Below are 14,367 nucleotides of genomic sequence, written 5' to 3' on the forward strand. Positions count from 1 at the left end.
TTTTAAAAAACTGCTAGAACACCAAAGAGAAGTGAGGGACTTTAGTATTCTCTCTCCCTTTTTTCTGTACTTAATATGTCAAGTACATAAAAATTAGGAAGAATATGGAGGGCATGAACCCCACAGTTATATTAAACTTCATCTGATGGGCATACAGAATATACCCCAATAACCAAAGAATACAATGCTATTTTGAGCACAGAGGAAAGGTTAATAAAAATTGACAACAAATTCCAAAAACTGGATAGCATCTAGTGCTTGCGTTCTGAATACAATAAAATTCATTTATAAATTAACAATATCAAAAGACAAAAATAGGGCAGCCCTGGTGGCACAGCGGTTTATAGCGCCGCCTGCAGCCCAGGGCGTGATCCTGGAGACCCGGGATCGGGTCCCATGTCGGGCTCCCTGCATGGAGCCTGCTTCTCCCTCTGCCTGTATCTCTGCCTCTCTCTCTCTGTGTCTCTATGAATAAGTAAATAAAATCTTAAAAAAATAACAATATTTTAAAAAAAGATAAAAATAAAGCAGCATCATTTGGAAACTTTTTAAAAGGCCTTAGAAAGAGGGGCTCTGGGTGGCTCAGTCAGTTAAGTACCCAACTCTTGGCTTCAGCTCAGGTCATGATTTCAGGATCCTGAAACCAAGCTGCCTGTCGCCCCGCCCTCGGCAGGGAGTCTGCTTGCCTCTCTCCCTTACCCCCTACTCCCTCTCTCCCTGTTTCTCTAATAAATAAATAAAATCTTTTTTAAAAAAATAAAAGGCTTTAGAAAGGATCATGAGTTAAAGCAACAATAATAATTATTATTATTATCATCATCATTATCATCAAAGCAGCAATTATTCAGCATCAAAAACTGAAGATGTAAAACCTGATCAAAGAGTTTAGGGAGATTTCTCTAAGGAAGTACCTATATTAGAAAATAAAAAGACGGGGATCCCTGGGTGGCTCAGCGGTTTAGCACCTGCCTTCAGCCCAGGGCGTGATCCTGGAGACCCGGGATCAAGTCCTGCGTCAGGCTCCAAGCATGGAGCCTGCTTCTCCCTTTGCCTGTGTCTCTGCCTCTCTCTCTCTCTCATGAACAAATAAATAAATCTTTAAAAAATAAAAAGACTACGAGATTAATGTGCTAAGGATCCAAAAGAATTTATATCATAAAATTAGCATGTTAGTGGGGTTTGTGTGACAGATGATCAGTTTTTATTTTATCCAAAATAAAAGTAAGAAAAGAAATGTTAGGAGCTGACGCTTGAGCTCTAGTAGCTTCAAGGTAAATTTAAATCCTCTTCAGGAATCTAGAGGAGGCAAAAGGAGCAAAGGAAGAGGTTAGGTTATCCTTCATATACTCTAATCATCAAAAATTTGGGTTTCACGTGTGACAATATTAGCTAATAGCTAAAAGCTAGGCTATTCTAATTCCTCTACATGTGTTAACTTCTTTGATCCTCTGTGGAGACAGGGGAACCCTCTTGCACTGTTGGTGGGAATGTGAACTGGTGCAGCCACTCTGGAAAACTGTGTGGAAGTTCCTCAAAGAATTAAAAATAGAGCTACCCTACCATCCAGCAATTGCACTGCTGGAGATTTACCCCAAAGATACAGATGCAGTGACACAGCAGGACACCTGCACCCCAAAGTTCATAGCAGCAATGTCCACAATAGCCAAACTGTGGAAGGAGCCTCAGTGTCCATCGACAGATGAATGGATAAAGAAGATGTGGTCTATGTATACAATGGAATATTACTCAGCCACTAGAAACGACAAATACCCACCATTTGCTTCAATGTGGATGGAACTGGAGGGTATTACGCTGAGTAAAGTAAGCCGATCAGAGAAGGACATTCTATGGTTTCACTCATTCAAGGAATATAAAAAATAGTGAAAGGGATTAAAGGGGAAAGGAGAGAAAATGAGTGGGAAATATCAGAGAGGGTGATGGAACATGAGAGACACCTAACTCTGGGAAACGAACAAGGGGTAGTGGAAGGGGAGGCGGGCAGGGGGGATGAGGTGAATGGGTGACGGGCCTTGAGGGGCGCACTGGAGGGGATGAGCACTGGGTGTTATGCTATATGTTGACAAATCAAACTCCAATTAAAAAAAAACTTCTTTGATCCTCATAGCAACCATTTAAAATATAAGATAGGTACTATTAATATGCTCATTTTCTGATGAGGAGCCTGACATACAGATTAAACATATTTGTTAAGGGACACCTAGGTGGCTCAGTGTCTGCCTTTGGCTCATGGAATCCAGGATCCAGTCCCACATCGGGTTCCCTGCATTCCTGCTTCTCCCTCTGCCTCTGTCTCTGCCTCTCTCTGTGTCTCTCATGAATAAATAAATAAATCTCAAATAAATAAATACATACATACATACATTTGTTAAGATTAGACCTCAAAAATCCAAAGCCAGGATACAAATCTAAGCACTCAAGGTCCAGATCCCATGCTCTTAACTAAATACTAGATTAATATTCTCTATTAACAAAGGAATCTTGCTAGGAAAGATCTTGTAGGAAAGACAATTTTAAAAGTCACTATATCTAAACATCCTATCATATAAAAAGTCATTAAGTGAAAAATGCACATCTTATTTTCTTCTATAATCAAACCCAGCCTCTTATTGGCAGCCTACTCACTACATGGTGTACTAAAGACATCAGCCCTATACTCAATGCTTAATGATGTAATAAGAATGGTCATATTATGTAGAATTTCACACTCACAGTGATTTTCCATTTTGCAAAGTAATTAGTTCTCAGCATAGATTTTATTTGTGGCTGACATGATACTTTAATAAGAGTAGAAGCAATGAAAAAAGGCAAATATGCAGCCCTAACTCTCTCCATGCTTAAATTCATCTCCTGTGTCGAAATGAGCTGGGGAGGGAGGGAAAAGGTGTTAGCTGCCTAGAAGAGTAGGGTTAAGAAGATTTATAAGATTTAGAAACATGGTGCCAATGAAATGGTTGGGATTTTAAAATGTTAAAAATCACTATAAAATCTGAATTTTGAGGTCAGTAGCTACGATAAAATGTAAAAGTAGAAATCATCAACTAAGCGTGGTTTAGAGTGCTTCAGTAAACACTGAATGAATGAATGAATGAATGGCCAACCCCCAATATCACAGCACTCATGAATATTAGTGAGAAGTTAAAGAAGATGAAATAAAATCCTCTAAGCTAAAACAGCTTCTGGAAATTCTTTAATTATATTATTTCGAGGTCTCAAGTAGTACATATAGTACTGACTTACAAAAGTTAGGGCATTCTAATCACCTAAAAACAAGAACAATTTCCTGAGCTTGCTGACTTTCTCCAAGAAAGGTACTTAAATTATTATGTAAAACTGCCACTCAGGATCAAATTGGTTGTAATGATATTCTAAGATTATCTCTAATTATTTATAATTTTGGTAACAAATGTTCAAAAGAAGTGAAGTCCTGATTGAAGTTTGGAAATATTTTTATTATAGTAAGTTTTCCAATGTAATGCTAATTGATGAAACAGATCTATTTATATCAGGAAATTTAAGATAAGTCAATTCATTTTAAAATTAACAATTAATATTTTTGTGAGCCATCAAAAAATAATAGATTATGATATTACTATGATTATTAATGAGTGGACAACTTTTGGTCATTAAATCGAAGACCTGAGCTTGTTCCTGTTTTTAATAAATTTTGTTGACTTCTATAATTTGTTTTAAGATTTTACTTATTTATTCATGAGAGACAGATTGTAAGAGAGAGAGAGAGAGAGAGAGAGAGAGGCAGAGACACAGGCAGAGGGAGAAGCAGGCTCCATGCAGGAAGCCCAACATGGGACTAGATCCCGGGCCTCCAGGATCATGTCCTGGGCTGAAGGCGGCGTAAACCACTGAGCCACCTGGGTTGTCCATAATTCTTCTTTTTATCTATAAAGTAAAAGTTAATAACTTACAAGCATGTGGTTAAGATTACATGAATTAATTCATATGGATCTATGTTGCAAATCACAAGATACTAAGCAAATATATTTTTTAGGTTTTTTTCAAAAAACCTTAAAATATTTTGCCTCCACCAAAATTAAACAAATTTGTTGAAATTTGTTTGTTCATATTTGTTTACTTTATAAAATATACCAGACTCTTTCAGGAAATTAGTTAAGGTTTCAGATAAACAAAGGCATAAATGCACACACACACACACACACAAACCAGAATTACCGAGATCTAATACACTATACATAAGTGAACTGGACTTGTCTTTTACTTAAAGCCCAATTCTCAATCAACTGATTTATTGAATTGCCCTCATTAACAAAACAACATTTTAAACCTTCTGTAATCTGACTTAGAAGCAAAAATAATTTTTTTCTCATTTTGGTAGTTCAACCAGTATCCTTTAGATGAATCCCTAAAGAAAACACAGAAGTCATCAGAGAATTGAGTTCAGTGTGCATCAGATAACATCCAATCATATTTCTGACATTAGCATATCCAACATAGATCAATTACTAAGTCAGCCTGGAGCATAATTCCTTCTTAGGACAACCTATAGCCAGTGGTGAGGGAAAAGTCATTGGCCTAAATAAATAAATAAATAAATAAGGAAAAAAAAAATAAAAATCATTGGCTGCAAACTCTTGTTTTCTCACAATCTAATCTTGTCTTAAATGTCTTAGTTAATTGACAGAGGTCTATGCAACGTAAGTTCCAAGTGATGAACCTTCAAGCCATACCTGATTCATCTGCCCCATAATGTAACCATGAGCTTAAAAGAAGGTATAAAAGAAAAGGAAGAAGTTTCTCCTGATTGCATCCTGGCTATTGTATCCACCTTCCCAAGTGACCCAGCAATTCCACTCATAGATATATAACCAACGGAACTGAAAACACATGTTCACACAAAAACTTATATATCAGTGTCCATAATATAATAGTCAAAAATTAGAAACAACCCAAATGTCTATCAATTGATGAATGGATAAAGGCAGTATAGTCATATATTCATAGAAAGAAATATTGTTCAGCCACAAAAACAGAATGAAGTAGTGATATATGCTACAGAATGATAACTCTGTAAACACCATGGTGAGTAAAAGGCGGCAGACACAAAAGGCCACAGACTGTATGATTCCAGTCACATGAAATGTCCAGAACATGCACATCTGCAGAGACACAGATTGGTTGCCAGGGACTTGGGGGTGGGAGATGATGGGGAGGGAAAGCTAAGGAGTACCTAATTTCATTTTGAGGTAATAAAAATGTTCTGCAATAGACGGTGATAACAGTTGTCCAACTCTGTAAATATATCAAATACAACCGAATTACACACTTTTAAAGTGGGGGCAACTCCTGGGTGGCTCAGCTGTTGAGCATCTGCCTCTGCTTCAGGGCCTGATCCCAGGATCCAGGATTGAGTCCCACATCTGGCTCCCTGCATGGAGCCTGCTTCTCCCTCTGCCTGTATCTCTGCCTCTCTCTCTCTCTCTCTCATGAATGAATGAATGAATGAATAAATAAATAAATAAATAAATAAATAAATAAATCAATCAATCAATCCAACTGATGCTGCACTTCTAGCCATCTCTTTCTCTTCTTTCAACAGCTGCAGTCAAGTTGATCTAATGTGTATCTGGGACAAGATACCTGGATCACTCCTCCCTCTGCACTCTGATCCAAGCTACTCCTTGGGCTCTTCTCTCTACCTCTCTCCACTCCCTCTTCTCCACCATTCTTCAAAGTCCAGATCAATTCCCACTTTTTCCATAACACTTTCCATCTCTAGCTGACTAGTCTGCCAGAGGACAGGTAAGCCTTCTTTATTTCATTCCTGTTCATCAACACTACTGAATTTAGTTGCATAATATACTAATGACTCTAATTATAGCTGCAGATATGGCTTTGTCTTTATATCAGAGGCTGGAAATAGAAAAGTCATGCAATTTTTTTCATATACGTTCTTAAATTATATTGATCACTTGCCAGGCTTATATCTAAAACATTTCTCGTGATCATGCCTTCTTTCAGTGAAACATTCTTTGAAAAATAAGAAATAATTTTATTTCCAAATAATTACATAGGAACAACTTTGCAAAAATAGTGTTGCATAAAAAAGATGAGCTAAATTGAATTACTGCCCCATGGTGGATTAAATGATAATATCATTTCAATTATCCTAACAAAAGGATTATCAAAACATAGAGTGGTTCCTTAAGAAGAATATGGTATGTGCAAGAAGTATATTAATATTACCTAGTTATCAGAATTCATAACTAAAGAAGCTAACAAAATCTTATCTTTGATTAGCACACAAATACAAACCCTTGAATAATTTCCAGTGTGCTTCAGAGCACTTGCCCACCTGTTATAACACTTAAAATTTTTTTCTCTCTTTTACACAAATTCCCCACAGAATTCTTTCTTGTAGAAAGAGTGCAAAGTCAATATAAATAATTAAGAACTGCTTCTTCTCTGTTAATTTTGAGTCATCTCACTTAATTCCCTGTAGAACATATATACCCTCTGTTCACTTTGCCTACTACATGCAGAAATAAACTATTAAGAACGCCACACAATGCCTTTTTTGAAGTTGTATTTTGAAGCCATTCTATTTGAAGCTATTCTGCATCTTTCAACCTGTGCCACATTTCAATAATGACTATTTAATAATTACAATCATCCCCTTATTAGCTTGGCATTTCATTTTCCTTGCCTTATGGCACCCCACAGTCGAAGGCAAGGAAAACTCTCTGTTGATTAGTTATTTAAGACCAGCAACAATAACTATGCTGGAGAGAAGGCTACTTGGAGAGGATTACATAAGAGCTGGAGCTCAACTGCCTCAGACAGAGAGCAGCAAATTATAAACCCAAGTACTTCATTGCATGTAACCAAATTGGCTAGTTGAAATGCTAATTGCCTTTCAGCAAAACTAAAGACAGACAGGGGACCCTGTGCTTCAGAGAATGAAATGCATTTTTACTCCACTTCTGCACTATTGTCTTGCTGAGAATCATTTGAAATCTATTCATAAAGGTAGCTCTTTCCCTAACCTTTAAAATGTGGGAAATTTATTTAGCCCCTACCAGCACCTCCAATGCGCTGAAGTGCCAAGATGCGAACAGATGGTTGGATTTAAGCCATGTTAAGCCCCTAATAAAGTAAGGCATGAAAGAATTCTATGTTCAAATATATAGCACAAATCAAGAAAACGTACCTAGGAAAAGGGCAAGAGTAAGAAATAAGTTTCTGAATTAAAGTAATCAAATAATACGATCTTTAAAACGTTAATATTTTCAATGTAATTATATTCAAATGCACACGGAAAGAGTTATCATTGCCCATCTCAAAGAGACCCCAGCCTCCCTTTATACCTAATAATTTTTGTATTAGTTCAAAACTCATCTATGGAGAATTATTCCAACAGCCAATTTCCCCCCTTTATATGAAAAAGAGTCCATTTGAGGTTTCAGAATCCTGAATAAATGAATGAGAAATGCCCTATCAGCATCCTGCCCTCATTCTGAGGTATAGCCAGCCTTACGCCTCACTGCACCAGAAAGGGCCCCATGACCACCTGCCCAGCAGCTGGGGGAGGGACTTGGTCTGGTACATTTGAAAGTGTATAGTGTGTCACAGTGGAATCCGAAAACACAGCCTTTGTATTACCACAGCCTCCTGTGTCCCAGCTCCACCCTTCTCCTCCTCTACCACACCTCCTTCAGGGCAACAGAGCTCGGGTGCTGCGGCCTCTTGTGTGGCCTGACATCCTGACACATTGGGGAACTCTCCATACATGCAAAGATGCCTCCTGTCCCCCGACTCCTGCCTTGTGAAGGGAGAAAAACGGGCATGCATGCATAGGGAAATCAACTTTTTGTACTATATCATGCTGTAGGAGATAGAGTCTTATTATCTTCCCTTTGCAACAAGGATCATCATTTGTATAACGTTTGAGCTGCCTGGGAGTCAAAGAATACCAAGTAGAACTTTAAATCGGAAACAGTTCCAATAAATAATTCAGCTCTTACCCTGATTCAGCAAGAGTTATGGGGGGGAAAAAAAGACATCTTTCTGGCTGGATGGTCATCAAAATCTTTGGATAGTGGACTCCCGGGGGGGGGGGGGGTCTTTCCCCTGTACTGTTTGAATTTCCTACATGATTTTATATTATCTTTACAATCAGAAAAAAAAGTTATTTCCAGGTCAGAGAGAGAGAGAGAAAAATATATATTCAACTGCATGCAATGCTAAGCTGTTGGACTTTTCCCACAAAATCAGGGGAATGCCCAGCCAGATCTCTCTCACCATGGTCACACTACATTTTATAATCAAATTAAGCAATCATGATCTAAGGACCTCAATTGGGATCCCTGGGTGGTGCAGCGGTTTAGCGCCTGCCTTTGGCCCAGGGCGCGATCCTGGAGACCTGGGATCGAATCCCACGTTGGGCTCCCGGGGCATGGAGCCTGCTTCTCCCTCTGCCTATGTCTCTGCCTCTCTTTCTCTCTCTGTGACTATCATAAATAAATAAAAATTAAAAAAAAAAAATCTAAGGACCTCAATATGCTTTAAAAGCATCTGTAAATTATCTACATGAAAGAAAGTAATGACTGCACCAGTGCCTGCTTTGTGCAGATTTTTGGACCTAGGGCATAAAATAATGACTTACCAAACATAAATAGGTAACAAAGCCTGTAACAAATTCAATATATTAGCCACTTTGCTAAACTCTGGAGATACTAGATAAATATATAATATAGTCACTGGCCTCAAAGATTTAGTATCCTAACTGGGAGACCTTGAGATTTCCAGTAACAGCAGGAGAAATATTAAGAGCATGAGGCAGTGTTTGGTTGAGTGTCAATATCAAGCATGTAATAACCAAGTTAATCAGTCATCATGCTTCTCACTTATTAGTTTATGGGAATATCCAGGTGACTCAAGTCATAAATGCAAAAAGAGGATGTATGACTTTAAGTCTCTCAACTCCTCTATGTTTCAGTTTCCCCAAATATGAAATAAAGGGGTTGTCTAGTTTAACTCCAAATTTCCTCCCAGTGCTTAAGGAGTGCAACAGTGTATTCACAGCCTATGACTTTCTGAACATTAAAGGATCATATACGTAACCTAAGGCAAAATGTATTTTCCTTGTCCGTCCTCCCTGGTCATAGATCTTTCTGCCTCAGTTTTTTCATCTGCAAATCAGGATAATAGTATTTGATGATTAAATACAGTTACTCTTTTTAAAGAGCCTAGAATTCTAATATACAGTGAGCATTCAATAAATGTAGTACACTATTATCATTCATCGTGGGAACATGAACAAAAGGGTCTAGTCACAGCTAATTCTGTTGTGAACACTCTTTTTCTTTGGGTAGAGCATGGGCAAGGACACCAGCAGTAGAAAGATATGTGAAGTACTGTGCTTAACACTAGCCTCTGCCTTACCATATTATATCTAACCATTACTTTTATTACCATAAAAGTATTTATAGTCCAAACATTTCTCACATTATCATTTTCTGACAATGAATACAACTGGCATTCAATATTTGACATGTACACAGCATAGAACTAACTGCTGTTATTAAAATATAATCAACGTTGACTGATACACCATTTCTATTTCCGATATCAAGATTCAATGTTGTTCCCTAATTAATTTGCAACTCATTATGGATTTACATTTTAGTCTAAGATGAGTTCTTAGTTGATGTTTATGGGTGATTTCAGCTTTTAATCATCACATTCAGTATACTGTAGATGCTTGGAGCCCTCAGGAAAGATCCTTGATCAGCTCTTAATAACTAGGGAACTTTTGCAAGGAGCTTAAACTTTCCATGCCTCAGTATCATTATCTGTAAATTGGGATAATACTAATCTATGTCTCGTGGTAAGTGTTAAATAACCTATATAGAGGTCTTCTCGGAATTCATTAAATAACAGGCATTCAGTATGGGGTGGCTGCTACCGTCACTTAGTATGGAAATAACTTTGAGATAAGAATTTAGACATACTTATTTTTAGTGTATACATGTTGGCTACTTCCTTTAAAAAGTTATAATCTTGAGACTTACTATTTCTACCTGAAATAAGTCTTTTCGGTCACTTGGTCCAATCCCTTTATTTTGTAAATTAGGAAAAGTCAGGCATAGAAGAATGGAGGAATGTCCAAAGTCACTGTAAGTTAATTGCAAGCCAGGACTTGTATCTAATTGCATATATTTAAAAGATTTTATTATGTCACAGTTCAGGGAGTATTTGGTACTCCCTGTAGCAAATCACCCAAAAATAAATTGTTGGTGTTCACCTGTATCTCAACTAGAACATCTTGTTTTTAATTACTTGTTTTTGTTCCACCTTAAGTGTTTTGATAAACGATACACAGGAGAAAAAGCACTTTAGTAGCTTAAAGTAATAACTTCAGAAAGAATTTTTAAATAATGCCATATTACCTACGGTATATTTTTTTAGCTTTATCCTAATGGCTACTTTGCACTCTCAAGAGTCGGTATGAGTACTTTCTAAGAGTCCACAGCTTACATATAAACACATTACACACATTTTTAAAGGTTGTGGATTTTGTGAAATGTTAAAAGTCAGTCTAAAATAAAAGTTATAACGAGTACGTTAATACTGCACCTTAAGAGGAGTCCTAGCATAGTTTCTTGGTTTTAATTCTAATAAAAAAAAATTCAGATTCTTGAAGACGTTAAAGAATGTCTAAGCTCTTTTAAAAAGTATGTTATTCTTCAGCTCCAGACCAATTCCAAACTCCCTGAAACCAACATTTTACTGAAAATTCTTCTACACGGTGGTTACTTTTGAACCCAAGCCTCCCTAAGTCCATTTCAACGTTCCCATTATTAGTTATCACCTATGGGGCGCTGTTCTTGGTCGGTTATTTTCCAAGCACACTTTTTAAAATTAAAGCTCGGGCTGGGGTTTCAAACGAGCCGAGAAGAGAAGAAAGGCCAGTTTCGCCTCCGCTCACTCCCGTGTTGCCTTCCTGGAGCGGAGGCTGCTTCGGAAGGGGCGGCGGGCAGGACCCGGGGAGGATGTGGAGGACGTGGGCAGGGCGCGGGGAGGACGCGGAGAGGACGCCCGCAGGACTGGGGAGGACGCGGAGAGGATGCAGGGAGGACGTGGAGAGGACACCGGCAGGGTGCGGGGAGGGCGCGCGCAGGGCGCAGAGAGGACGCGTGCAGGGCGCGGGGAGGGCGCGGGGAGGATGAGGGAGGACGCCGGCAGGGCGCGGGGAGGGCGCGGGGAGGACGAGGGAGGACGCGGGAGGACGCGGGGAGGGCGCGGGGAGGGCGCGGGGAGGGCGCGACGAGGACGCGGAGAGGACGAGGGAGGACGCAGCAGGGCGCGGGGAGGACGCGGGGAGAATGAGGCAGGGCGCGGGCAGGGCGCGGGGAGGGCGCGGGGAGGACGAGGCAGGACGCGGGGAGGACGCGGGGAGGGTGCGGAGAATATGCGGGCAGGACGCGGAGAGGACGCGGGGAGGGCGCGGGCAGGGCGCAGAGAATATGCGGGCAGGACGCGGGCAGGGCGCGGGGAGGGCGCGGAGAAAGTGTGGGCAGGACGCGGAGAGGACGCGGGGAGGGCGCGGGCAGGGCGCAGAGAATATGCGGGCAGGACGCGGGCAGGGCGCGGGGAGGGCGCGGAGAAAGTGTGGGCAGGACGCGGAGAGGGCGCGGGGAGGGCGCAGAGAATATGCGGGCAGGACGCGGGCGCCCCCGCACGCCCCCCCCCTCCCCCCGCACGGCCTCAGCCCGCGGCGCGCCTCCGCCTCCGCCTCCGCCTCCGCCCGCAGCAACAGGTGCGCGAGCGGCGCGCCACCCTCCCCGGAGCCCGGGATGCTCGCAGCAGCACCCGCGGCCACGGCCTACCTAGCCCTGGGGACACCGACATCCGCGCGCGCCGCGGTCCCCGCCGGTCCCCTCGCACGCCGCCGTTCTGCCTCTCGCCCGCGTCCCCAGGGTTCGCCGGGGCTGCTGGCTCTGCCTCCCGCGGTCGGGTCAGGACGCTGGCTCCATTCTCCCCCCCGCCCCCCTGCATCCTCCGTCTGCTCCAATAGGACTCGCGGCTCCCCGGGCTGCGCTCACCTGACCAGCGGAGCGGGGGTGGCCGCCCAAGGCAGCGCGCCCCCGTCTGCGCAGCGGGCAGCCAGGTCTGCGCTCCGGCGTCGGGAACACCCTGCAAAGGCCACCGCTAATGGACTGTTCCGGCAGCGAGGCGCCAGGCCGACCTGCCTGCGCGCGGGACCCGGAGCCTGGGCCCGGCCCGCGCGGCTGCGGAGGTGCGCCCCGCGCCCTGGGCTGCTGCGCTCTTTGGCCGAACTTTCTAGTTTGTCCGCTTAGGCACGAGCGCGGCACGCACCCCACCCTGCCCCCCGGCTGGCGGGCGCTCCGCCCTGGGTACGCCCCTGGAAGCAATTCCCAGGGTTCTGAGAAAGGCCATTTACGGATTCTTGTCCCTGTGCTACAGACATTTATTTTAACTTTGACAGGCGCACCCCATTGAGATGTTCAAAATGAGAATTTGCGCACAAATTGATGAAATATTAGAAATGAGGACTCTACCCTTACTTGTACTTATGAGCGCAGACTCGGGTCAACATACAGGTAAATTCCTCCCTCCTACGGTTGTTAGAAGGACAAGATGAATGAGACTGAGAGTTGCAGTGCTACAGCTGACACGTGTTAAACCCCAATAGATGTTGGCAACTAGGGGATCCCTGGGTGGCTCAGCGGTTTAGTGCCCGCCTTTGGCGGTGATCCTGAAGACCCGGGATCGAGTCCCATGTCGGGCTCCCTGCATGGAGCCTACTTCTCCCTCTGCTTGTGTTTCTTCCTCTCTCTCTCTGTGCCTCTCATGAATGAATAAATAAAATCTTGAAAAAAAAAAAAAAGATGTTGGCAATTATTTCCAGGGCTTAAAAAAAATCTTTTTCCTCTATAGTAATCTCCATCAAATCACTTTTCGGGAACTCTGAATTTCTGAACTCTATAGGCACTCTTAGCCTAAGTAAAACTCCCGAGGTCCGCAAAGTGCAAATGCTTATCTACATCAGAGATTTTTTTTTTAAAGCACATGCAGCATTCTTAGAAGTTGCAAACCCGGGAGGAGCTTAAAGATTAGCAATTAGCGGTCCAACACTACCTCACTGCTGATTTTATTTTATTTTTTAAGATTTTATCTATTTATTCATGAGAGACAGAGAGAGAGGCAGAGACACAGGCAGAGGGAGAAGCAGGCTCCTTGCAGGGAGTCTGATGTGGAACTTGATCCCGGGACTCCGGGATCACTCCCTGGGCCAAAGGCAGACGCTGAATCGCTTTGCCACCCAAGAGTCCCTCACTGCTGATTTTATGAATGAAAAAAATTAACATCAATGCTGATTAAATGGCTTAAAGTCAGAAACAGGAGTAGGTCTTATGTCTCCTAATTCCAAATACAGGGCATAAGGGTACCCTTTGTAATGAATCTCAATTGGAATAACTAGGTAGTTACTTTGAGTTGCTATAGTTACTTTGGGCCGCAAACTGCTCTCAAGCAGTACTAATTTAGCATTATTATGGACTGTTGCCGAGCATCACATCGCACAGCTGCAACAGTCAACAAACAGTTGGGCACTAAGGCAAAGATGATTCAGACAAAAGGGTTCTGGTACAGAAACTGTAGGAATGCAAATGCTGCACTTCAAAGCATGAGAGTAGGTAGTGAGAAAAGCAACCTAAATGATCAAGGGCATTGAATAGCTTTCCTGTGATGCTCAACTACAAAGGTGGACGGGGTCTAGAAACTGTAAATCCATGGGGGCATAGTCAAAGAGTAGACACAGATGTGCTTACTATAACCTACAGTACGGAAACTGAAACATGCAGACAATTTATCACCAAGACAGTGAATCAGTTATTCATGTGGTGATAATGTGAAACAGAAAAATATAATACCAGAAAAATGTTTTCTAGACATTGATTTAAACGTGTGTTGTTAATATGCCCCCAAAGATTTACAGCTTCTACATTATTCAATATTCTATATTCAACAACAGTTTTATTATATAACTCATAAAAAGGCTTTATTTCAGGCTAAATGTTACATTAGTTTATTAAGACCCTGTCAAAGTCAGTGTCTATCAACCTATTCTGGCTTTATCATTGTTTCACCAGGTCCTGTGATGAAACACATTCTCCACAACTGGATTTACTCAGCATGCATTTTTACTCTGTGTAGGATACCATCTTGGGCACTGTTATGAATTGAAATGAAACCTTAAACCCACTCTCCTTCTTAAAGCTGCCTCAGGGAACTAAGTAATTCATTAACAATTTTTACTGAGTGTTTAGGGAGAAGAAGACCCTGGAA

General features: G+C 41.8%; 1 protein-coding gene across 1 annotated transcript in view; it reads right to left on the reverse strand.

The window, feature by feature from the left end:
* ADGRV1 (adhesion G protein-coupled receptor V1) overlaps nt 1-12,031 on the reverse strand; it is a 517,368-nt gene extending 505,337 nt beyond the window's left edge. Inside the window, exon 1 of the mRNA XM_025438360.3 lies at nt 11,886-12,031. Within this exon, the coding sequence (XP_025294145.3) occupies nt 11,886-11,907 (22 nt within the window). The 5' untranslated portion in view covers nt 11,908-12,031. The remainder of the gene's footprint in view (nt 1-11,885) is intronic.
* Nucleotides 12,032-14,367: the final 2,336 nt, after the last annotated feature.

Source organism: Canis lupus, chromosome 3 (genome assembly GCF_003254725.2).
Source record: "Canis lupus dingo isolate Sandy chromosome 3, ASM325472v2, whole genome shotgun sequence".
Classification (NCBI taxonomy): Eukaryota; Metazoa; Chordata; class Mammalia; order Carnivora; family Canidae; genus Canis; species Canis lupus.